This window comes from Oryctolagus cuniculus, chromosome 9, assembly GCF_964237555.1.
Source record: "Oryctolagus cuniculus chromosome 9, mOryCun1.1, whole genome shotgun sequence".
In the NCBI taxonomy this organism is placed as follows: Eukaryota; Metazoa; Chordata; class Mammalia; order Lagomorpha; family Leporidae; genus Oryctolagus; species Oryctolagus cuniculus.
Window position 1 is genome coordinate 12,120,396 of NC_091440.1, and position 25,546 is coordinate 12,145,941.

Here is a 25,546-nt window from a genome sequence, read left to right on the forward strand (position 1 = left end):
CATTGAGGGGTGAACCAATGGGAAAGGAAGACCTTTCTCTCTGTCTCTCTCTCACTGTCCACTCTGCCTGTCCAAAAAAATAAATAAATAAATGGCAAGGCAAGCATTTAGGCTGGCTGTTCAGATACCCTTGTCACTTCTCAGGCCTGGGTTCAAGTGCCAGCTTCACTCCAATTCCAGCCTCCTGCTGAAGCGTACTTGGGGACGCAGCAGGCGGTAGCTCACCCTGTGGGAGACCTGGATTGAGTTTCCAGTTCCTGGCTTCCAAGTGGCGAGGCCCCAGCTGTTGCAGGCATCTGGGAAGTGAACTACTAGATGGGAGATTTCTCTGTCTCTCTGTCTCTGCCCTCAAATTTTTAAAATAACGAAAATGGCTTCTTCATAATACTTTTAAAAAATAAGATAAACAGGGGCCAGCACTGTGGTGTAGCAGGTAAAGCTGCCCCCTGTGATACCTGCATCCCCTATGGGCACCTGTTCAAGGCCTGGCTGCTCCACTCCCGATCCAGCTCCCTGCTAATGGCCTGGGAAAGCAGCAGAAGATGGCCCGAGTGCTTGGGCCCTTGCACCCACATGGGAGGCCTGGATGAAGCCCCTGGCCCTTACTAGCCTTTAAGGCCTTTTTGGGAGTGAACTCCTGTGTGGAAAATCTCTCTCTCTCTGTCTCTCCCTGTATCCATAACTCTGATTTTCAAAATAAATAAATCCTTAAAAATAAACAGACTTGTGCATAGTCAGTTCTCCAGGCAGCACCTACAGCCCCGTCCCTTCCAGCCTGGCTTCCTGGCAAGTTGATGGCCACACTGAGACGTGGAAGGCCCTCTTCTGCGTGCCCTTAGTGAGCATGTTGCTGAAGGCAGGTGTTCCCGTCTAACGCTGCCATGCACCCTGGGAGTCCCTGACAGCAGGTAAACAGACGACCCCCAGGGAATACTGTAATTACAGTCAACAAAGTTTGTGGTACAAGCATTGCTTTTGTAAACACTGACTGTTGGAAACCCTTGGCCAAGGGTGCCCAGTAACTCTTCGTGTAAGGGCTGGGGAAGGCTGCACGCTGCCCCGAGCGCTCCAGTGAGCTGCCCCTCCTGCTTTTTCAGCTGTGCTGTATCATCGCTGGGGACATCTCAGCTTAGCCAAGAAACACTACGAAATCTCCCTGCAGCTCGACCCTGGGGCTTCGGGAACTAAGGAGAACTACAGCCTCCTAAGAAGAAAGCTAGGACAAATGCAGAAGAAAGACGTCTGACCCCCGTCCCTTCGCTTTTTGAGTTTGTGTGCATGAGACATCTTGTTAACATGATGGAAAATCTTAGACGTGTTTATTTTATTGGATTTTTTTTTCTATGAAAACAGAGACATGCAAAAAGATTAAAGCACCAGCAATATATTCTCGAATGCCTGATACGGTTTTTGCATTCAAATTGTATTTTTTCAGACAACTTCAAATGTAATTCTAAAATGCCAAAACATGAATCTTTTTTAATTAAACAGAAAAAGAGAAAAAAGCATCTTGAGTGACTTTTAGTAAAATGAAACCTGCGTTTGGGATGTGAGTCTTGTCGTCTGTGTATTAGCACTGTTATACCATGATCATGACGGAGAAATGAAACACCAACTCCCAGAATTGATATCAGTATCAAGTATGTCTGTATATTAGCATTTTTATTTAATGACAAAAACGTAAAATAAGATTTTTGATTTTTTTAAATTTTTTTATAACAGTATACTATGAACTTCATTTGTAAGCAGATATTTATTTGTATTTTTATGCATTGACACAGGGCAAATAGGTGACTGAAGAAATTTTAATGTCTAGCATTTCTGTTCCCCCAAAGAAAGAAGTCATCTCCTGTACCATCTATTATTTTGTATTCTCGTTTCTGCGGTTGCAGTACATGGGAGAGTATGTAATGTTCTACGTAAATTGTCACTGTCACTAAAAATTCCAGCCGTGCTTCAGGCAAGAGCAGGCAACCTGACATCCTTGTTGTTTGTTATATTTGCTGCTAAGAGGGCTACACAAATATGTAAGTTGCTTTTTGGTATTTTTAACTGCAAAGCAATTTTTCATTTTGCTTAATGGATATTACTGTACTTAGAAAATGCAAGAGGTCAATTTTCTCTCAAAAGGAGCCACATTCGGGAAGTCACTGGTATTGTAAGCCTTGAGTTATTCTCGTTTTATTTGATCAGAATAAAACAGCCTTTTGTTTTATTTAACTCTTGTCTATATGGTATTTATGCAATCTCTGTGATTTCTTGTGCAGTAAAATTATTACACAAACTGGCACAAAAAGATCGCATTGCCTTCTTAAAGATGTGTTTCAAGTGAGTGAATGTGGTGTCCTCTTCTCCCTGAGGGTGAAGTCCAAATGACCAGTGCATCTTTCCTGGTCACAGATCTCACTTAATAGAACTATCGGGGTTCGGAGAATGGGGTGACGAGATCCACAGTGCGATGAGTTTCTCTACACGCATTTGTCGGGGGAAATCTGTGGAGCCTCATAATTCAGTCATTGTATCTGCCGGTGGTTGTGATACATCAGAAAGTAAGTGCTGTGTTTCAAACTTTTCCGAAACAGTCTCAAAACAGTAACAATTGATGGCTCTCTTGGGGCAGGGGCTGTCTTATTAGTTATGATCCATGATACTTGGTTCAGCCAGTGATAGATGCACTGCATGCGCTGTTGATTTTTTTTTTAAAGCAAATTTCTTTCGAGAGTAAAGAAAAAATGAGGTTTCTTGTACAAGCCCCTTCCAGGTCTTTTTTCCACCTGCGGTTCTAAAACTTTGGTGTCGGGTGGAGACCTGCAGAGCTGGACTCCCGCCTGCAGGACAGATTCCCTCGGCTTCCACGGCTCTGTCTCTCAGCTTTGCAGAGGAAGCACCGTTAGTCTGATGGCTGTTGGAGGAGGTCTCTGATCTCTGGATTTGGGGAATGCAGCACGTAGCCCCCGTTCCGTCTTTTCCCATCATGAGGCAGCCGCTCTCTTTGCTTCTTGGGCTTCCTTCCTAACAGGACGGAAGGGGAATGCTGATCTCGGCCCGCCACTGCTTTGGCTGTCTTGCATTTCAGTGTTTTCATTACTTGATGAAATAAAACCTGTTAGTAATAACGGGGAGCAGCAGAGCAAGTCTTAGCACCGTCGGTGACGACATGCATGTCCCCTCATTGGAGTGCCCGAGTTCAGTTCCCAGCTCTGGCTCCTGACTCCAGCTCCCTGTGAATGCAGACCCTGGAAGGTAGCAGATGATGGCTCAAGTAGTCGGGTCCTGCCTCCCTAGTGGGAGACCTGGATTGCACCCCCAGCATTACAGAAGTGACCCAAACAGATGGGAGATCTCCATCTCGCTGCCTCTCAAAAAAAAATGTTTAAGAAATAATAAGGGGATGGGGGGGGGGGGCAGGGGGGAGAGCAGCGCTGTGGCGTAGCAAGCAAAGCTGCCACCTGCAGCGCCAGCATCCCATATAGATGCTGGTTCGAGTCCCAGCTGCTCCATTTCCAATCGAGCTCCCTGCTATTGTGCCTGGGAAAGCAGTGGAGGATGGCCCAAGTCCTTGGGACCCTGCACCCACGTGGGAGACCCAGAAGAAGCTCCTGGCTTCGGATCAGCGCAGCTCTGGCCATTGTGGCCAATTGAAGAGTGAACCAGTGGATGGAAGATGTCTCTGTCTCAACTCTCTGTGTGTAACTCTTTCAAATAAATAAATCTTAAAAAAAAAAATAAAGATTTATTTTGTTTGAACATCCAGAATTACAAGAGAAAGAGAGACAGAGATCTTTCATCTGCAAGTTCACGCCCAAAATAGCCACAATGGCTGGGGCTGGGCCAGGCCAATACCAGAAGCCAGGAGCTTCTTTGTAGTACTTCTATTGGGTAAAGGGCTCAATTATTTGGGCCATCTTCTGCTGCTTTCCCAGGCACATTAGCAGGGAGCTGGATTAAAAAAGGAGCAGCTGGCCGGTGCCGCGGCTCACTAGGTTAATCCTCCGCCTTGTGGCGCTGGCACACCGGGTTCTAGTCCCGGTCGGGGTGCCGGATTCTGTCCTGTTGCCCCTCTTCCAGGCCAGCTCTCTGCTGTGGCCAGGGAGTGCAGTGGAGGATGGCCCAAGTGCTTGGGCCCTGCACCCCATGGGAGACCAGGATAAGCACCTGGCTCCTGCCATCGGATCAGTGCGGTGCACCGGCTGCAGCGCACAGGCCGCGGCAGCCATTGGAGGGTGAACCAACGGCAAAGGAAGACCTTTCTGTCTCTCTCTCACTGTCCACTCTGCCTGTCAAAAAAAAAAAAAAAAAAAAAGGAGCAGCTGAGATTTGAACCCGTACCCATTTGTGATATCAGCGTTGCAGGCAGTGGCATAACCTGCTGTGCCACAGTGTTGGCCCCTAGACTGGGTTTTTGAAAGAGGGTCAGGGCTGGCACTGTGGCCTAATGGTTTAAGCCACTGCCTGCAGTGCCCACATCCCACATGGATACCAGTTCGAGTCCCAGCTGCACCACTTCCCATCCAGCTCCCTGCTTTTGTACCTGGGAAAGCAGCAGAGGATGGCCCAAGTGCTTGGGCCTCTGCACCTATGTGGGAGACCCAGAAAAAGCTCCTGGCTCCTAGCTTTGGATCAGTTCAGCTCCAGCCATTGCAGCCATTCGGGGAGTGAACCAGCAGATGGGAAGATCTCTCTGACTCTCCCTCTCTCCGTAACTCTGCCTTTCAAATAAATAAAATAAATCTTTAAAGAAAAAAGTATTCTGTTTGGAGATATGGCCTTAAATACATGTGTTTGTTTTTGTCTAACAAATATTAGGTCTTTCAAAATGATGAGATTCTACTTCACTGGTCTGTGTTTCTGAAACACATAATAATTGTGAAATTCTGATTTAGCAGAAAAAAAAAAACACACAAAAAATTAGGTCTTATGTGCCAGTAGACCTCATGGGCACTGGGACTACAGAGGTGTGTGTGGGTGGCCGTGGTCCTTGCCCTCAGCAGTGAAGAGTCTGGTCCACTCCAGAGTTCTCCAACTCAGAGAATGGGGTAAGTATTGCTAAACATAATAATTGCCACATAGTCATAAATTAACTGGAGAGACCTAATCTAACCTAAATTCAGGAAAGGGTCCCTAAGAAAGTGACTTCTGAACTTGATAGGCAGAGAAGAAGAAAGTCTTTCTAGGTCAACTGCTCAAATTGGGGGGCATCTGCCAATCACCGGAAGTATTTTTGGTTGTCACATGGATGGGGAATAACTAGGAGGAATGCTGTACAATCCACAATGAATGGTCAACCCCCCTAAAACAAAGGATCTACTCCAAAACAGCAGCAGTACAAGAGTGAGGAGACCTGGACGTTGCAGCAGAAACAGCGTAAGCAAAGGCCCTGTGGTGGGAAAGCTAAAGTACTTGGTGCACGAAGTCTGAGGAGACAGGGCTGGCACAGTGGCGAGAACCAGCGTATGCTAGCGTTTGCAGACCAGCCTCTCTTCATCACGGAAGGATTGAGAGCAGGGCAGGGACGTGATCGGATGCATGTTTTGACAAGACTACTTGGCTGCTCACTGGACCTGGAGAGAGGCAGCGGGTACCTGAGCAGAGCATTCAGGAGGTCATTCCTGGTGTCCAGCATGTCAGGTGGCATGACGTGGCCACAGGGCGGTGGGGTTGGCGAAATGCGGACTGTTGAGGAGTCTGCTGGCGATGGATCAGAGAATGCAGGAAGGGAGTGGAAGGTGCCGAGGAACCTCGTACAGTTCAGCACAGATGGGTGGGCTGTCGGCCTGTTGAGAGGGGTGTGATCTATAAATGAGAAAGTACTTGAGAAGAAAGGGGTGAGACCCTGAACTGGTGGAATTTGGCAGCGCGGAAGAGGAAGCAAAGCTCCTGTGAGTTAGGAGGTCCAGACGCAGCACCTGTAGACACCCTGTATATCTATAGTCGGCCCACTGCGGCCTTCCCTGGTCAGACGGCAAGAAAGTCAGCCTTCCTGAACCTCAGCTTCACGCTGGGCACAGCATGATGCCTCACCTCCAAAGCTCTTGTGAGGATGAAAGCGAATGAATGAAATGTCTACCGTAGCACTGTCCGTACGTTAGCCACCAGCCACAGGTGGTTCTGAGCACTTGAAATGTGGCCTGCCCGAGGTGAGATGGGCTACAAGTGTAACACAGGCTGGCTTTTGAAGATTTGTTGTGAGAAAGTAATTTGAGGTACCCTGATAATTTTATAATGATTACCCATGGGATCAATAATATTTTAGATGTATTGGGTTAAACACCTTATTATAATTAATTTCCCCTGCTTCTTTTTGCCTCTAAGGGTGGCTAATAAATTCAAAATTACATCTGTAGCTTGCATGAGCAGCTCACTTTGTATTTCTAATGGGAAGCATTTGTCTGGAGCAGAGTAGGCACTGACTGCATAGTAGGAAGCCAGCCCTTTATTTCCTTTTTAATAAAAAGACATTTGGGGCTGGTGTTGTGGCATCGTAGGTTAGGCCTCCACCTGTGATGCCAGCATCCCATATAGGTACCAGTTCGTGTCCCAGCTGCCGCTCTTCTAATCCAGCTCTCTGCCCATGGCCTGGGAAAGCAGTAGAAGATGACCCAAGTCCTTGGGCCCTTGCACCCGTGTGGCAGACCCAGAAGAGCCTCCTGGCTTCGGATGGACCCATCTCCAGCTGTTGTGGCTATCTGGAGAGTGAACCAACAAATGGAAGACCTCTCTCTCTCTCTCTCAAATAAATAAAATCTTTTAAGAAAAGACATTTATTATTGCCATCAGTCTAATGAGTTTTCTTAATTATTGAAAACCTATTAACTATATCTCTCGTATTTGTCCCCAAGGCTTAAGTGGACTAATCTGATGCCCTCTTGAAACTGGATTTTAGAACAGCTCAGTAGGGAGAAGCATCCTCTTTGTAAACCAATCAGAGCTAATAAATGTTCAGAGACTGGCTGTGGGAAAATCATCCTGCCCCCGCTCCACCCCCAGTGAATGATCTGATTTGATCAAAGACCAGCAGCGGACAAAACCATCAGACAAAAGACTGATGGACAACAGCGCAGGAGGGGCCAGACGGGTACAAGCTGAGCCCACTGACCAGTCCTGGCCTCGGCAGACGGGGAACCCAAACATGCGTTTCCCACAGCGCGGCTACAGGAACTACACAGAGCCCACAAGGAACATCTCGGCAGGAGTAACGTGTTCCACCTGAATCTAAGCAAGAGTCCCCTTTGATTCCTAATTTTAAATAAAAACTATAAAATGACATTTCTGAGACTGCTGCTTATAAATAAATGCTATATTTGTTGCTATGACAGTGGTATGATTCTGTCAGAGTATGTGTATCTTTTTAGAAATACTAAGTTTCAAGAGATGAAATGATGTGAACTCTAAGATTTATACAGAAAAAAAGAGAGAAAGGAAGGGAAGGGGAGGAAATCTCTGCTTCTCTTTCCTGATGTAATTCTTACAAATAACCCGTGTCGTATTGTCCTGCCCTCTGAACGTGTCTAAACGTCTGTTTAAGGGTGAACTTCCAAATTTTTTAAATTTTTAATTATTTAAAAAAAATTTTAATGTGAACAAATTTCATGTATTTCATACATACAGATTTGGGAGTATGGTGATATTCTTACCCTACCCTCCTTCTCCTTTTATTATTCTTTTAATTTCTTACAATTATCTTTCATTTTATTTATTTATTTATTTTTTAACAGGCAGAGTGGACAGTGAGAGAGAGAGACAGAGAGAAAGGTCTTCCTTTGCTGTTGGTTCACCCTCCAATGGCCGCCACGGCCAGCGCACCGCGCTGATCCGATGGCAGGAGCCAAGTGCTTCTCCTGGTCTCCCATGGGGTGCAGGGCCCAAGCACTTGGGCCATCCTCCACTGCACTCCTGGGCCACAGCAGAGAGCTGGCCTGGAAGAGGGGCAACCGGGACAGAATCCGGCATCCCGACCGGGACTAGAACCCGGTGTGCCAGTGCCGCAAGGCGGAGGATTAGCCTAGTGAGCTGCGGTGCCGGCCTCATTTTATTTTATACTCATAAGATTAACCCTGCATTAAGTAAAAAATTCAACAAATAGTAAGAAGAAAAAAAATACCTCCTCAACAGTAGAGACTAGGGCTAAAACAATCATTGGATCTCAAAATGTCAATTTTGCTCATATACATTACTTTTTTGTGCTCTATTGTTTATCACAGATCAGGGAGAACATATTGTATTTGTCTTTTTGGGATCGGTTTATTTCACTAAGTATAATGATTTCCAGTTGCATCCATTTTGTGGCAAAAGACAGGATTTTATTCTTTTTTACGGCTGAATAATATTCCATAGTGTGTGTGTGTGTGTGTGCGCGCGTGTGTGCGCCACATTTTCTTTATCCAGTTGATCCCATATCTTAGCTATTGTGAATTGAACTGTAATAAACATGGGGGTACAGATAACTCTTTCATATGCTGATTTCATTTCCTTTGGGTAAATTCCCAGGAGTGGGATGGCTGGGTCATATGGTAGACTTATTTTCATATTTTTGAGGTATTTCCATACTGTCTTGCACAATGGCTGTACTAGTTTACATTCCCACCAACAGTGGATTAGGGTACCTTTTCCCCCACATCCTCGCCAGCATTTGTTGTGTGTTGATATCTGTATGAAAGCCATTCTAAGTGGGGTGAGGTGAAACCTCATTGTGGTTTTGATTTGCATTTCCCTGATGGCTAGTGATCCTGAGCATTTTTTCATACATCTGTTGGCCATTTGAATTTCCTCTCTTGAAAAATGCCTGTTCAAGTCCTTTGCCCATTTCTTACCTGGATTGTGTGTTTTGTTAATGAGTTTCTTGAGCTCTTTATAGATTCTGGATATTACTCTTTTATCAGTTGCATAGTTTGCAAATATTGAACTTTCTGTTTTAATGTGTGTTTTATGTACCTCCCCATCTTTTTCTTTCGCTGGGATCATAATTGCATTTTTGAAAGCTGAGACTCTTCCTATCCTCTTTAGTTGCTTTGACAACTTCTGGAAAACTGCCTTCCTAAAGCTTTGGATCCAGGACTAACTGTGCCTACACTGCTATTTCTGTCTTGCCTTTTATCAGCTGGCTGTATAGCCACTTTCTCCTACAGTTACTATTATCTTACTGTACAAATCAGCTTCCAGTTGTAGGTTAGAAATGGGTTGTTTCGGTTATTGATTGCTCCAAAACATAGTGGCTTTTGTTTTAATAACAAGAATGTATTTTATTCATTGTGATGAATAATTCTGTGTGTCAACTTGACTGAGCCATGAGGTGCCCAGATATTTGGCCAAACAGCATTATCCTGACTGTGACACGCATGCTTCTGCCAGTTGAATGGTTCCCACAGAGCTCCTCCCTTGCTCCTTGCAGTGCGAACTGTATTAGCACAAAGGCTGGGGCCTGAAGTCATCTGAATTCTTGGTTACTCGCCCACATCTGGCAGCTGATGTTGGCTATGGCCTCACTGGGATGGACCTAGAGTATCAACCCCAGGCCTCTGCATCAGATGCTGGGGCTTCCTCCTGCGTGGTCTCAGAGCATGCAGGCTGGGTTCCCAGGGAGTCGAGCACAAGCCACAGCATCTTTCCTGACCCAGCTTCAGCAGCCACAGAGTAAGTACCTCCTGTCTTGGTCACAGGTCCATTCTGATTCAAAGGAAGGGAGTATCATGTTGTGGAAAGAGCAGGTGAAATAGGAAACCTCACTAGGGCCATCTGGGAAATAGAATTCCCCACGTATGTCATCAACTGCATTTACTGTCCACTTCTAGACCAGCCTTCAGGGATGGAAATGCCCAATCGGGCAAGTCAGAGCCTCGTCCTGTGCTCTGCTCTGAATGATGACCGGCAGGCACGCACGCCTCGCAAGCTTCACTCATTTCCCCCAACCTGACCAAGGAGGCAGCACTAACCTGCAGTAACAGTATAGCTCTCTGTTTGGTTTTTTATCCTTTGCTGCATAGCCCCCATCTTTAGGGTCCTAAATTTTCACACTTTTGTGACTAGTTGTCTTCCTCCCTTAAAGTTCTCTCACTCCCACTCCTCCATTACTTTTAAAGCCAAAGCCCATCTTGACGCACACCTACCACAGTTTGGATTGATGCCACCAGAGGCAGCCCCAGGGTGATGCTGCTACCAGCCAGGAGACACCAGGTGCCACCAAACACTGGAGAAGCAGGTAGATTGTCCCATAGAGATTTCCAGAGGAGGCCGGCGCCGCGGTTCAATAGGCTAATCCTCCACCTTGCGGTGTTGGCATACCAGGTTCTAGTCCCTGTCGGGGCACTGGATCTGTCCCGGTTGCCCCTCTTCCAGGCCAGCTCTCTGCTGTGGCCAGGGAGTGCAGTGGAGGATGGCCCAAGTGCTTGGGCCCTGCACCCCATGGGAGACCAGGAGAAGCACCTGGCTCTGGGCTTTGGATCAGCGCTGTGTGCTGGCCACAGTGGCCACTGGAGGGTGAACCAACGGTAAAGGAAGACCTTTCTGTCTGTCTCTCGCTCTCACTGTCCACTCTGCCTGTCAAAAAAAAAATAGATTTCCAGGGGAGTGCATCCCTGCGGACACCTTGGCTTCTGACTGCTGCGGAACAATCCATTTCTGAGGGTTAAGCCCCCTGGTTTGTGGTAACATGTTGCAGCAATCCAAGAAAATTAACACAGCAAGAAACTTACCCTTTCGGCTCTCACCTTGCTCATCTGTAAAATGGGAACAGAACTACCTTTCCCACATAACTATTGGAAAGTTTACCTCAGAAAAGATACAGAAAGCCCTGGGCCAGTACTTGGCAGATAATAGCACTCAGTGAGTAACTGAAGGAGAGAAAATCCTCAGGGGGCTGGCACTGTGGCACAGCAGGTTAATGCCCTGGCCTGGAGCGCCAGCATCCTATAAAGGTGCCAGTTGGAGTCCCGGCTGCTCCACTTCCGATCCAGCTCTCTGCTGTGGCCTGAGAAAGTAATGGAGGATGGCTCAAGTCCTTGGGCTCCTGCACTGCATGGGAGACCTGGAGGAAGCTCCTGGCTCCTGGCTTCAGATAGGCGCAGCTCCTGCCGTTGCAGCCAACTGGGGAGTGAACCAGCGGATGGAAGACCTCTCTCTCTCTCTGCCTCTCCTCTCTCTCTGTAACTCTGACTTTCAAATAAATAAATAAATCTTTAAAAAGAAAAAAGAAAAAAAAAACCTCAGGGCCAATGCTGTGGCATAGTGGGTAAAGCTGCCACCTACAGTGCCAGCATCCCATATGGGCACTGGTTCTAGTCCCAGCTGCTCCACGTCCAATTCAGCTCTCTGCTATGACCTGGGAAAGAAGTAGGAGATGGCCCAAGTCCTTGGGCCCCTGCACCTGTGTGGGAGACCCAGAAGAAGCTCCTGGCTCTTGGCTTCAGATCAGCGCAGCTCTGGCCATTGCGGCCATCTGGGGAGTGAACCAGTGGATGGAAGACTTCTCTCTGGCTCTAACTCTCTCTGTAACTCTTTCAAATAAATAAAATAAAGCATCAAAAAAAGAAGAAAAAACTCAGTTTGCTTAATTTATCCTGTAATGAAATGACTCAGAAATGTGATCACTTATTTTCTAAGCCTGATTAGTTCAAGTACTTTTAATCTATTATATTGTTTATCAAAACTGCCTTGAGTGTCCTATGTCCTAATGGTTTTATTTCTAAATATGTGGCATTTCTCAAGGACAAACATGGCTTTCTGCTTCCCACTTGTGATAAGTGTTTGAGAAAATGCTTTTCCCTCTAGATTTAAATTGCACTTTAATCCATCTTTTAAAACCAATTTTGTCTCAGCAGTTGAATTTCAATAGCATTAGTTCTGATAGCCAGACTTGAGATTTGTCTTGAATAGTAGCAGAACTGGTAGTTCCCAGAACTTTCTGACAAAGCTTTTACAGTGCTGGCTCAAAGCTGCCACCTCACTGAGCAAGGTGAGATGGTATCATGTGTATGACATGTTGAAGTCAGGATAATGGGACCATGGGTATGACATCTATCCTAGCATCAGCCTTTCTGGCAAAAAAAAACTTTTTGTTTTTCTAAAACTCCAACAATTGAACTAAATACAAATAATTCTAAGCCTGCCATTGGCTACGTGGCACCAGGAGAAGTTGCTAAATTACTTCATGCCTCAGTTCTCCTAACACAAATAATGGTGCTTGTTGCTGCTTTAGTTAATTTCTCCCCTATGAAATGGGAAGGCTGGACTAAACCAGGAGTTCTCAAACATGCTTAGATGCTTGGTCTTCTTAGAAAACTGAACCAGGGGAGGGTAAGTGGCCCACTGGTTAAAGACGCCCACGTCCCGTATCAGAACGCCGAGGCAGGATGCTCAGCTCCAGCTCCCGATTCCAGCTGCCTGCCGTCGCAGACCATGGCAAGGAGCATTTAGGGCTCAGCTGGATTAGTGGAAGCCCTGGATTGCGTTCCTGCCTCCTGGCTGCTGCTCTGGCCCAGGCCCAGCCAATGTGGGCATTTGGGGAGTGAGCCAGCACAAGGGAGTTCTCTCTGCATCGCTGTCTGTGTTCCTTTCTCTCTCTCTGTCCCTCAAAAAAATGTTTAAGACAATCAAAACAGGGTTGGGCATTTGGTACGGCATTTAAGACTGCATTTGGGAAGCCTGCGTCCATGCCAGAGTGCCTGGGTCTGAGTCCCAGCTCCACTCCTGACTCCAGTTTCCTGCTAACACACTCCCTGGGGGTTAGTAGGTGATGACCCTAGTAGATGGGTCCCTGCCACACACACTGGAGACCTGGATTGAGTCCCTGACTCCCAGCTGTGGGCTGGCCAACCCCCAGCTGTTGTGGGTATTTGGGGAGTGAGCCAATGGACAGGAGTGCTTTCTCTCGCTCGTTCGCTCTTGCTCTCCTGCTTTCCAAATAAATTAAATGAATAATAAATTTTTTTAAAAAAAGTAGCTAAACTCACATTTGGAGGTCCTCTGGAAAAAGCAGTAAAAGTAAGCTGCTTTGCACACTTCTATAAATCCTCACGAAAAGCTATTGTAAAAATGTAAGAGCGTGTGAAATTCCTTCCCACAGCCTGTGGAAAGAAAATACGTTGCAGGTATCCAGTGCCGCTGTGGCCCGAGAAGGTAAAAGCCTCTGAGCCTGACAAAGCCCTGTGCGCCCCAGGCTGTGGTCACGAAGACTAAGGCAGCTGCAAGGGGGACAGGAAACAGCATCTGTGCCCAGGACGCACCACCACCACCGTGGAAAGAGTCAAATAAGCCCATTTGGGTGCTGGCCACTTTCTCACTCACCTCGAAGACTTGTTCTGGAAAAGCACTGACCATCAAAAGCATTGCTGATTAAAATCGTAAGAATGAAGCAGCCTACACGGGGGTCCCAGCTGCTTTGACGCAAACAAGCAGCCTTGGTTTGCAGCCAGGTGGATTCTGGATGCACCATCGACATCCATATAACACTGCACCTCCAGGGACACAGGACCCTGAGTCCACTGTGCAATCCAAACCCGATATGGACACTTGGTGCCCAGCTGTGCTTGCCCTGAGCTCCTTAGGGCGCTGTTTTCTTTATATTTCACCTGCACCCCAGCCTTCCCCTAACTGTTCTCTGGTAATGCAGCACCAGCTTCCTCTGCTTTCAGTCTCCCTTCACTGCAATGAACCAGCACACCTGACTTTGTGCCCTGCAGCTCTATCCATGGAGGTCTCTCAATGGACAAGGCAGGCCGTGTACCAATCAAAAGATCTTGGTCAAGCCACCTGACCTCTTTCTCACACCTGTAAAATGATCTTTACCATACAGTAGTCCCCCTTTGCCCTTGATTTCACTTTCAGTCATTTAAGTTTTTCATAGTCAAATACAGTCCCAAAATACTCATATTTGTGTTGACTCGTTCAAAAGAACACATTCACTTAAATGTTACATAGTATTTTCATTGTTCTATTTTATTAGTTGTTACTGTTAATCTCTTACAATGCCCAATTTATTTTTAATTTTGTAAAAAAGATGTGTTTATTCATTTGAAAGGCAGAGTTAGAGAGACAGGGTGGGGGGGGGAGGGAGAGAGAGAGAGAGAGAGAGAGATTCCATCTGCTAGTTCACTCCCTCAATGGCTGCAGTAACCAAGGCTCTGTCAGGCCGAAGCCAGGAGCCTTGAACTCCATCTGGGTCTCCCATGTGGCAGGGGCATCTTCTTCCGCTTTCCCAGGCACATTAGCAGGAAGCTGGATTGGAAGCTGGGACTCAAACCAGCGTCCATAGGGGAGGTCAGCAATGCCGAGTCACAATGCCAGCCCCCTCAATTTATGAATTTAACTTTATCAGAGGTACGTATGTGCAGGAAACAACACCGTATATACAGGGCTCAGTATTGCCCATGGTTTCTGGCACCCACAGGGGATCTTGGAACACATCCCCCATGGACACGGGGAGGAACTGATAAAGATCACTCACTGATCATGCATATGAGAGCTCACCACAGACAGAACTACATATTTAGGATTATTTATTGGAAGTAGTACTTACAGCAAGAAGTTTCAACTATAAAAAATAATTCTTCTCAACATCCGCTCGCCAGCCTCCCTGTTTCAACCGTCGTGTCAATGAGCACGAGTGTGTGGTTCAGCTGGATGGAGCTCAGATCCTGGCAGTGCTGTGTACTGGCAGCTTCCTCTGCTCCTCAGAGTCGTTTCTTGTGCTGAACGGGGGCGGGAGTGGCTCACGCTGTTGTGCAAGAGTGGGAATGAGACGCGGGTCATTCTGTGCAGGGCACCTGGCCCCTCGGTGGCGTCGAGCCTCGTTTCAGCTTGTGATGTCTGCATTGCTAGGCGCTAGGTTGGCAGCATTTCCTTTAAAGAGCTGCTGTTTGGATGTCAGGGCCCAGTGCCTGATTCCATTTTCAGGAAAAAACAGCAGTGGTGTAACGGGGACCAAGGGAAGTTATGGATGGCGATGGCTTTGGTGATGTGACCAGTTGCATCCTGACGGATGGCCTATCTGGCTGGTAAGAGCACTACTTCTGAAAATTCCCCTATTTGTGATTAGAGATTTATGCACCAAAACTAAAGAAATAATGTCATATTGTGCTTCACCTCAGTCCTTCCTTGTTATTCCTGAACTTAGAGAAGATGGCCAATAATAAACATTCTTAACTGCAATTGCTTAGCGAATTCATGTACTTTTTAGAAAAGATGCTGCAAATCTTTTGTGCAGAAAAGGTCAATGCCTTATTTTTTTAAATCTGACAGCAGCCTCCATCATCTGTAAAACAGGAATTCCAGAAATGCCAGGACTTAGTGTGTGTGAATGGAGCCTCTCAGGTTGGTTTTCCCCATTCATTAATTTCTTTGCTGGGCAAATTGTTCAGCTCTGAGACCTGTTATACCAAGGAAAATAACTCAACAGAATGAAAAGAAAAAAACAATCCTGCTGCTTTCAAATTAAATGACACATTGGCCATGAGGGTGGGCTTCATGCCTTTCTTAAAAAAAAAAAAAAAGATTTTTATTTATTTATTTGACAGATAGAGTTACAGATAGTGAGAGAGAGAGAGACAGAGAGAAAGGTCTTCCCTCCATTGGTTCACTCCCTAAATGGCCACAATAGCTGGAGCTGCGCCAATCTGAAGCCAGGAGCTTCTTCCTGGTCTCCCACGTGGTTGCAGGGGCCCAAGCACTTGGGCCATCCTCCACTGCTATCCCAGGCCACAGCAGAGAGCTGGACTGGAAGAGGAGCAATCAGGACAAGAACCCAGTGCCCATATGGGATGCCGGCTCCTCAGGTGGAGGATTAACCTAGCGTGCCACCGCGCCGGCCCCGGGCTTCATGCCTTTCTACAGGGGCTTGCAGCAGCAGGCTCTCCCTGTGTCCTTCTGCCCTGTAAAGAATAGTGGTTTCCCCCGCTTTGCAAGAGCAGTGTACAAGGTGCCATCTTGGAATCAGACTGGGCCCTCACCAGACACCAGACCCACCAGCACTGTGACCCAACACTTCCCAGCCTCCAGAATGCTGGGAACGAACTCTCTCCTCCTGATGAATTGCCCCGCCTCGGGGTTCTGCTATTGCACAACACAGACCAAGACAATAGAACTTGGCGTTTAAGGACCAAAAATGGCCAAGCTGGATAATTCTGGTTAAAGGTGACTTCCTGGTTAAGCTCCTTGGAGCTGGCGAAGGAAATATTTGCTGAGATGAACATATGCAGAGCAACTTGCTGGCCACATGATACCGAGGCTGGAGGGGGCGGGAGTCGGGAGAGTGACAGCCTGGATGAGCAGAAACCCAGCCCCGTGGTGAGGTGAACCCGGGCAGTGAATGACTCAGCTGAACGGTTTGGACGCATCCTAACAGACCCGGTGAGGCCACCCAGCTTCTAGAAACCACCAGGGTGGTTGGCGTGCCAAGAGCTCCTACGTAACCCACCAGCCCGAAACCCGCATGCCAAGGACTTGTCTCAACAGCCTGATCCTTCCCCTTTCAAAACCCTGAGACTCTGGTCTCTGCTAGGGAGCACCCCAGCCTCGCCTGGTCAGGGCTCTCTTCACAGCGTGCGCCACGGACAGTAATATAAATCCTCACTAAGCTGCATCCATGCACCTGCGCAGTCCTCACCCCGCTCCTAGACGGCTGGTCCAGAATCTGCACTTTTAGAAGACTGACTTACTTATTTGAAAGGCAGAGTGAGAGAGAGAGAGAGAGAGAAAGAGATATGGAGAGACAGAGGGAGGAGGAGAGAGATACCTTCCGTCCACTAGTTTGCTCCCCGAATGGTTGCCACAGCCAAGGCTGGACCAGACTGAAGCTGAGCGCCAGGAACTCTAGCTGGGTCTCCTATGTGGTGACAAGGACCCAAGGGCTTGAGCTACCATTTGCTACCTTCCCAGATGCATTAGCAGGAAGCTGGATCAGAAACAGGGGAGCAGGGACTCCACCCCAGGCACTCTGATAGGGCACGCAGGCATCACAACGCAGCAGCTTAATCCGCTCTGCCACAATGCCCACTCCAGAATCTGCATTTAAAACTCTCCTCGCTTGGTTCACATGCACATTTACCTTTGAAAAGCACTGGACTAAATCCTCAATGAACCGCATCTCTCCAAATGGAACCAGCACTGCCGTCATTTGTCAAAATGCCTGTCCCTGGGCCCCACTCCCAGAGCTGCTGGCTCAGGAGGCCTGTGTGTGGGCCCAGATGGTGTTTCTAAATTCCTAGGTGTTGCTGACAGTGCTTAGCTAGGAGCGCATTTCAAAACTGTTTCTGCTGCCCAAGTTTGGCACTGCAACCCTCATCAGAGTGCCTAGCCAAAGATCCACCTCCACCCCGTGAAGTCCAGCTCCCTGCCTTAGGGGCAGTGGACAGATGATGGCTCAAGTACTTGGGTTCCTGCCACCCAACGGAGCAGACCGGGATGGGGTTCCAGTCTCCTGGCTTCAGTCTGACCCAGCTCTGGCTGCTGTGGTTATTTATCTAGGGGAGTGAATGAGTGTGGATGGATGGCAGATATCTGAGTCTGTCTCTCATACATAAAATGAAAATACATAAATCAGTTAATGCATTTTTACAAAGTATTGCTTAATGCTCTCTGCAATTTTTCACCCCACATGCCCTAGTCTGTGTTGGGCCTACTTTCCTTCTATTTGTTTCACATTCCTTGGCTGACACAAAAAAGAAAAAAAAATGCAATAATGATGAAGCACTTTTTTCTCTTCAAACATAATTTAGAATACCACTACTCAAGAATATTCATGTGTTAAAAATACACACGAGGCAGGACTTTCTATACTTTCAATTTAATCACGAACTGTCCAAGAGGAAAAAAAAACTGAAAACTAATGGCTTATGAAGCCGATCTCTTAGATTTCCATGGGAATTGTACACCAGCATTCTTGGAAATGTTTAGAAAAAGCTTTCGGCTAATGCTCAGGCACGAGGAATTGGGGGAGGGGGAGGAGGCAGGAAGCGACCAAGGGGTCCCTGCTGGTCTGATAACCGAGATGCCTGGTGTTTCTCACGGGGCAGGGCGCAGAAGCGGCCTCTGCCCCATCTCTGTGTCTTCCCTGTCACCTGGGCCCCCAAAGTAGCATTGCTTAAACCCCACATGAAAAACACATGTCCAGGCCGGCACCACACTCACTAATCCTCCGCCTTGCGGCGCCGGCACACCGGGTTCTAGTCCCGGTCAGGGCGCCGGATTCTGTCCCGGTTGCCCCTCTTCCAGGCCAGCTCTCTGCTCTGGCCAGGGAGTGCAGTGGAGGATGGCTCAAGTGCTTGGGCCCTGCACCCCATGGGAGACCAGAAGAAGTACCTGGCTCCTGCCATCGGATCAGCACGGTGCCCCGGCCGCAGCGCACTGGCCACGGCGGTCATTGGAGGGTGAACCAACGGCAAAGGAAGACCTTTTTCTCTGTCTCTCTCTCACTGTCCACTCTGCCTGTCAAAAAAAGGAGAGGAGAGGAGAGGAGAGGAGAAGAGAGGAGAGGGGAGGGGAGGGGAGGGGAGGGGAGGGGAGGGGAGGGGAGGGGGGAAGGAAGAAAAGAAAGGAAGAAAGGAAGAAAGAAAGAAAGAAAGAAAAGAAAAGAAAGAAAGAGAAAGAAAAGCACATGTCCAGAAACCTCAGTCTTCCACCTGCGGAGGCTTAAATCTAGTGCTGGGGCGGGGGGAGGGGAGGGGGCAAGGAGACAGGTGCTAAGTAAGCTCTCCAGTTAAATAAAACAACCAAAGCTTTTTTTTTTTTTTTTAAGGGGGGATCGGTAAATAAGGGGGCAGCTGACCACACGGTCGGTTACCTGTCTCCCGCGGAAGGCCTGGGAGGTGCGCGCACCGGTGTCAGCGGGCGGGGATGAGTGTGCGTGGGCTCGGGCTCCTGAGTCAGAAGCCCTGCGGCCCAGGTGTTAAGTCTGCATCTGTCACGGCTGAGCACGGGCGTCCAGGTGCGTTAGCGTGGACACGTGCGGCCAGGAGCGTCCCCAGGTGCGTGGGGCTCGCGTGTCCGCGTCCTGTATGCAGCACACCCCACGCGTGTCCAGTTGGGTCGGCCGCGACGTGGGTTTAGCTGCGCGGGCCCCGGCGCGCGGCGCGGCCAGGTGCGCGCGGCCAGCGGTGGCCGCCTCGGGCGCCGCGTCCGGCCTGCAGGGGGCGCCGCCCGGGGCGGCCTGGGGGCCGCGGCGCGGGCACGGCCGGGCGTTTCCGCTCGGCGGCGCCCAGCGGGCTCTCCCCGACGGCGCCGGCTCGGCCGCAGGTGAGGCGCCGGGGCGCGGGGGAACTCGGGGCGCCGCGGGCCGAGCTCGGGAGGGCCGGGTCAGCCGGCGGGGACGTGCGGCGGCGGAGCGCGTGCCCCGGGAGCCGACGGGGTCGGGGCCGCGCGTGGGGACGGGGCGGGCGAGGCGGCGGCCGTCCCCACACGTTTCTGACCGGAAACCCTGCCGGGAGGGCCCCGCGCTGGTGTCGGGAGTCCATTTGTGGAGACGTTGCTCGGGCTGCCCGCGCTGGGCGGGAAACGCACGCACCCGCTCAGCTCGCCCTGCGGCTGCCGACTCCCGGCTTCTCGGGGGCTGGTGGTGCAGAGAGGAGAAAAAGGCGCCAGATTTGTAGTCTTAAAGAAAGAAAGAAAGAAAAAGCAGGTTGTTTTGCTAAATGTCCCAGGAATTTAAAAAAAAAAAAAAGATGTCAATCTTCTGGCTTGACCCATATAAAATGTAGGTCTCTCTGTCTCTCACCCTCACACAGACACACTTTCTTCTGTTTTCCCAGCGTGGAAGGCCGCTCCCTGACCTCACTGGATGCGTTGGAGTGTTCAGACAGAAACGGCCTCTGGTTTGGCCTCGTTTCCCAGAATGCCTCGTTTTCCAGGAACTGCGCGTTCCTGCAGAGCCAGCTGCTCCAGGCTCGTGGGGGGCCCAGTAGTCGAAGTGTCTTGGACTGTTCTGGACCGGTGGCCCTCACCAAGCAGGGCCTCCACTGTGGCTGGGAGACGTGGAGAGGGCCGGCCGTCGTTCGTGGTGACTTGGGCGGTGTGTGGACACATCAGAGATGTGTTCCTTTTCCTCTTTATTTCACATAGACCTAGGACGATCTCACGGCCGCTCCCGAAGGGGAGTCACTGGAAGGCTTTGTGCTCACTGTTAGCCGGGGCTTTTCCCTGGGTGGGGCGCCCCAAGGGCTGGCATGGAGGTGTCGGGCCCCAGTGTTTGGGCAGGGCCCTTAGGAAAAGTGGCTGCAAGAGGTTCGTTCTCTTCGTTAGTATTCTCTAGAAATTGTCCGCGTGGGTCAGCCTTGGCTCCTGGAGTTTTTTCACGGCGCCCTGGTTACACCGGGCCGGCCCTGTCCAGTCGAAGGTCACTGTTATTAATACAGTCAGGGAAGTAGAGAAGGGCAAGAGGGCCTTGTTCAGGTTGCGAGGCGCTCCCGAGCCCCAGGGCTTGCCGGCGGAGCTCACTCTGTGTAAGCTTCCACACGTGTCCAGAAAGACCTCTCCGAAGTCTCTGGCTTTGTGTGGCCTTGTGAAGTCGCCGATGTTGGTAGCAGCCAGAATGTCAGGAAGGAGGCAGCGGTGAGAGCTGAGGCCTCCCTGGAGGAGTGGGCGAGGGCGCGTGTGGGCTGGACCTTGATGGAGGGTGGGTTTTCATAGGCCCACCTATGGGGCGCTGACACCAGGCGCGAAGGGGAAGGAGAAGGTTCTGGAGAAAGGTGAGCTGGTCAGCTGGGTCTTCTGCAGCTGGGCCATGCCCGCCAGCAAAGGCCATCTCTGATTAACTGCTTACCGCCCCTCGGTCTGGTTTGTTTTCATAGGAAGTTTTTAAGAAAACATGCAAGCACAGGGACCACTGTAATGAATCTCAATATCTGTCAAGTCGATATTGCCATTCTTGCGTATCCTTAGCTGCTCCATTTGTTTTGTCGTTAAAGCAATTTAAAACAGTTTATTTGAGGCAACATGACATATCACCCATAAGTATAGTCCAACGCACATCTCCCAAAAAAGGGCATTTTCTTTTTTAAGGATTTCTGTACTTGAAAGTCAGAGTTTCAGAAAGAGAGGGGTGGGGGGGACAGAGATTTTCCATCCGCTGGTTCATTCCCCAAATGGCTGCAATGGCTGCGGCTGGGCCAAGCAGAAGCCAGGAGCCTGGAACTCCATACGGGTCTCCCATGTGGGTGGCAGGGACCTAAGCACGTGGACCATCTCTGCTGATTTCCCAGGCACATTAGCAGAGAGCTGGAGCTGAAGCAGAGCAGCCAGGACTCTGGCATCCACGTGGGGTGCCAACATCACAGGTGGTGACTTGACCCGCTGTGCCACAAAGCCAGCCCCAGGCATTTTCTTCTGTAGCCATATCATTATCATAATGAAATTGAAAATAATTTCTTCATGTCTTCTGGAATCCAGCCCATAGATTGCCCTGAACGCCTCCAAAATGCAGTTATTTTTAGTGTTGTTTTCTGTGAATTGAGTCCAAACAAGCCACACACGGTGTTTTGGTGAAAAGCTGTTGTCTCCTTCAGTCTGGGCTAGGGGATGGTGAACCTTCCCTGTGAAGGGCCAGGTACCAGCTTTCCTAGGCTCTCAGGCCTTGCGGCCCCTGTACAGCCGCGCCACTGTGCCACTGTCATAGAATAGTGGCCGTGGCTGGTGTGTGAATGAGCGTGCATAGCTGTGTCCCAGTGACACTAAGTTTTCTCTCTTTTTTAATGTTTTTAAAAAGATTTATTTATGGATTTGAAAGGCAGAGAGAGAGAGAGAGATCTTCCATCCGCTGGTTCACTCCCCACGTGGCACAATGGCTGGGGCTGGGCCAGGTTGAAGCTGGGAGCTTCCTCCGGGTCTGCTACGTGCATGTAGGGGCCCACGTATCTGGGCCATCTTCCACTGCCTCCCCAAGCGCTTTAGCAAGGGAGCTGGATGGGAAGTGAGCAGCTGGGATTCAAACCATATGGGATGCTGGCGCTACTGGCGGAGGCTGAACCTGCTACACCACAACACCAAGTTGTCTTCCTTAAAACATACTGGTGGGCTGGACTTAGCTGCAGACCATGCTTTGCCCTGTTCTAGAGCTGTCCCTGTTGATTTCTTGAATGCCAATGGCTGTCAGATGCACTTGGCTGGTTGGGTGTGGGAGGCCTCATGTTCTGGGTTTATTTGGCTGCTGGGGGTAACATCTGGCCTGCAGGCCGTGTGAGGCCCTCAGAATCATTTGGTCTGGCCCTAGCAAAGCAACTGCAGGTATCACTCAAGATCCAGTATATCTGTGTCAGGCTAATTCTTAATAATTTCATATGGTCTCACAAATGATGTTATAAATATCCAAATGGCCCTTGGCAGAAACGAAGGTTCTCCACCCCTGACTTGGCTGGCCTGGGGATGGTGGGGTTTAGCTTGCTCCTCTGTCCCCTGTGTTTCCTATAAATTGGATGTGAACCCTAAAGGCTTAATTAGATTCATGCTCAATTAGGGGACTTGAGAAGCGGTTTGTACTGTGCCAGTTTATGTGAATTTAGAAGACTTGGGAGCCCTCATCTATAGCAGGCTTGGCCTGGTGGCTGAGAATGTCCCTTGTCTTGTTTGGCTTGCTGGTAGGAGGAGCCGTGGCTGTTTATTTCTCAAGGAGGCAGGGAACTTGCACCCCTGCTCTGGGTCGGTGGGAGCTGTTTTCTGTCTCAGGCATTCCATGTGCCCTTAGTCTGGTGGCCACGGTTTCCCTCCAAACAGAAGTGTTTTATTTACTCAGATGCATGCTGAGGGCCAGAGAGGGCCTTCTCCACTCCACTTCCTCTTCTCTTACAGCCCCAGTGGGCCCGAGAACTGGGTTTCCCGTCTACATGGATTTTGTTGTCTCTGTGTCAGGTGGGCGTACCTGTCCTGGCATCCTTGAAGGATGCCAAAGCCAGATGCTTTTAAGACTCTCGGCTTGGGGCCAGCATTGTGGTGTAGCCAGTTAAGTCACCTCCCTCGATGCCTGCATCCCATATGTGTGCCAGTTTGAGATTGGCTGCTCCACTTTGGATCCAGCTCCCTGCTAATGTGCCTGGGGAAGCAGTGGAGGATGGCCCAACCGCTTGGGCTGCTGCACCCACTTGGGAGACCTGGACGAAGGTCCTGGCTCCTGGCTGTTGAAGCCAGTGGATGAAAGATATCCCCCCCCCCCACCGCCGCCCTCTCCCTCTCCTCTCTCTCCCTCTTCTCCCCCAACCCTGTAACTCTGCCTTTCAAATAAATAAGAACTAAATTAAAAAAAAAAAAAAAAGGACCCTTGCCTCTCAGAGGCCTTGGACTCTGGGGCGGCACGTCTTTGAAAATGCAAGCCTACAGGTGAAAATGATCCTGTCTCGTGCTCAGTGCTCCTGACTCCCAGAGCACCCGAGCACGCAGCTCATAAGTAGTGCTAGCCAGAAGCCCTTGTCGTTTTTGTCATGTAAGAACAGTAGGGGGAAACTTTGTTCACCCCTTCATCCATTTTTCTACTGGGTGTGATCTTTCCTTACTGATTTATAAGAATTATTTGTATATTGAGAATACTAATCTCATTTTCTAATTTTTTATAATTACCCCCAATTTTTAAGTAATTTTTGTAGTACTTATGCTCTCTAGAAAACTAGTTTTATGGAGTGAAAAACATCTGTCTCCCTTGACAATTCGTTTGTTTTGTATTTTGCTTAGAAAGACCTGCCCATGTCACAGTTTTTTCTTAAATACATGTAAACACAGGTAAACCAACATGCAGTGAGATCTGGTGATTCTGAAAAAATAATATTAAAGGGGGGTTACTTCTGCTGGGTATTCTAATACCGAGTTAATGAACTGCAGGCATTAAGATTGGCCCTAGGTGGCTAGTGTCCAAGTAGGGAGATGGGTGTTTGAGGGATCAGGATACCACTACCCTAGTTTTGTACCTGTTTGACTTCCAGAATAGGAAGGGTTCCTTTACAAGAAGAGAAGGGGGAACCCTGTCTCTGTCCCCTCCGGTCACATCCAGCAGCTGTTTATTTAGGCTGTGGGTTCAGGGCGCGGGGCTCCTATGTTAATAAATGCATAAGTTCTTGGAACTTGTACTTCTCACATGGGAGGCAGATGTCATGATTAAGAGCAGCAAGTCCTCTGTCACACTGCCTGCCTTCCAGTCTGTTGGAGTCTGAAGTCCGAGGCTGGCCCCTGACCAGGGCCAGTACAGACACCCCCCACCAAGGCGAACGGGAAGGGTAAGGTCGACAGGTCAAGTACACACCACAAGCACCCGTGAGTTCTGTCGAAGCAGGAACCGCTTTATTGAAGAAGTGAGCAGGCTTATAAAGCTTACCAAGGACATGCACAGTAGGGGAGCCAATCAGCGAGAAGGTCACACAGGCATCGGTGGACCACGCACCGGGGCATCTTAAGCAAAGTATAGGGATCATGCACTGTCCACGTGTCCGGAACTAAAGCGGACCTATTCCTGCCAGTGGTCTGATCTTCCGTAGCTTAACTAAAGCAGCCACAGACACACCCCTCGAACATCCCACAGGCGCCATATTATAATGGAGATTTTAGGCAACGCCCAACACAGTCCTGGCTCTGCCACTTGTAAGATGGGTGGTAGCTGACCTTCTTCATTTACGAAAGGAGGTTAATAAAAGTTGTCTCTCTAGTAAGAGTGTTGGGGGGATTGAATGAGGAAACTCACACACAACAAGTTCATCACGTGGCATTTGGCGCTCAGTAGATGCTGAGTAGACGCAGGGGCTTACGTGGGAGGGTGTGGGTGCTAAGTCAGTATAGACCACGTCCTCTTCTGGGCTGGCTCAGTAGGGTTTGGGGAGGACTTCTCGAAGAAAAACCACGTATCTTAACCAAATGGAACCGCCTTTCACTGGGGAAGTGATCGGGGAGGGCTTTCCCTTTGCAGCCACTGGAGGAAGTGTGTCTGTTCTGTCAGTCAGAATTCCGACACAGGTGTCACTGGACAAGATGCACAGCATCTGCAGGCTGTGCCCTATCTGGAGGGTCCACCAGGTGACCTGTTCTTGGCTTTGCTGGTTTCTGGACTGGACCCTTGCGTCTTCTAAGCCAGCAGCATTGCCACTCTCTGCCCCGCTTCCATCTTCATATTCTCTCTGACTGAACCAAGGAAGGTTCTCCACTTCTTTCACTGGGCCTGCTTGGATAATTAATCCAGGAGAATCTCCTTAGCTCAGAATTCTAAAGTTGACTCATATCTGCAAAGTCTGTTTCACTTCATTCCTGGGACTGGGACGTGGGCAGGTGTGGGGAACCATTGTTCTGCCAGTCACAGGTAAAAGAAGGTGGGTGTGGCTGAAGCTTAGGCAGGGAGGAGCTGAGTCCGGGAGGGAGCAAGGCAGAGAGGGGTCCTTTAGGTCCTGTCTGGTGTTGCAAGTTTGTCTGAACAGCAGGAGGATGACGTCCTGGTCAGATTCACTGCCCCAATCCCGGAATCAGCCATTTCCCATGGGGCCTGGTTGGCTGCTTTAAAGTGGGAGAATGGTGTTGAAACCATGATCTGGGCCGAGAGGTGCTCACTGCTGTGAGCCGGTGGCTGGGACGGGAGATGCAAGTGTCTCGTGAGCTCTACTGA

The 25,546-nt window shown here is 49.3% G+C and overlaps 2 protein-coding genes, 1 long non-coding RNA gene and 1 other non-coding gene across 10 annotated transcripts in view; 3 read left to right on the top strand and 1 right to left on the bottom strand.

The window, feature by feature from the left end:
• The window catches only part of TMTC4 (transmembrane O-mannosyltransferase targeting cadherins 4), a 66,912-nt gene extending 64,692 nt beyond the window's left edge, over positions 1-2,220 (top strand). For all 6 annotated transcript variants that reach the window (XM_051850477.2, XM_070048633.1, XM_070048634.1 and 3 more), the window contains one exon: positions 1,098-2,220. In XM_051850477.2, coding sequence (XP_051706437.1) covers positions 1,098-1,246 — 149 coding nt within the window. In that variant the 3' untranslated portion in view covers positions 1,247-2,220. The remainder of the gene's footprint in view (positions 1-1,097) is intronic.
• A 2,591-nt stretch (positions 2,221-4,811) lies between these two features.
• On the top strand, positions 4,812-4,882 carry LOC127492207 (small nucleolar RNA SNORD18). Its single transcript, XR_007921367.2, has one exon. It is a non-coding gene; the product is annotated as a small nucleolar RNA SNORD18 (small nucleolar RNA).
• A 2,570-nt stretch (positions 4,883-7,452) lies between these two features.
• On the bottom strand, positions 7,453-20,706 carry LOC103349105 (translation initiation factor IF-2). Its single transcript, XR_011378683.1, has 5 exons — positions 20,632-20,706; positions 20,292-20,550; positions 18,770-19,575; positions 14,510-14,707; positions 7,453-9,663 (listed from the first exon to the last, which is right to left on the bottom strand). It is a non-coding gene; the product is annotated as a translation initiation factor IF-2 (long non-coding RNA).
• GGACT (gamma-glutamylamine cyclotransferase) overlaps positions 19,097-25,546 on the top strand; it is a 41,727-nt gene continuing 35,277 nt past the window's right edge. The window contains exon 1 of one of the 2 annotated variants that reach the window (XM_008260150.4): positions 19,097-19,221. The gene's annotated coding sequence lies outside the window, so the exon portion shown is untranslated. Of the gene's footprint in view, positions 19,222-19,672; positions 19,994-25,546 lie in introns of those variants that run through there. The other variant, XM_051850486.2, reaches the window with a different exon arrangement.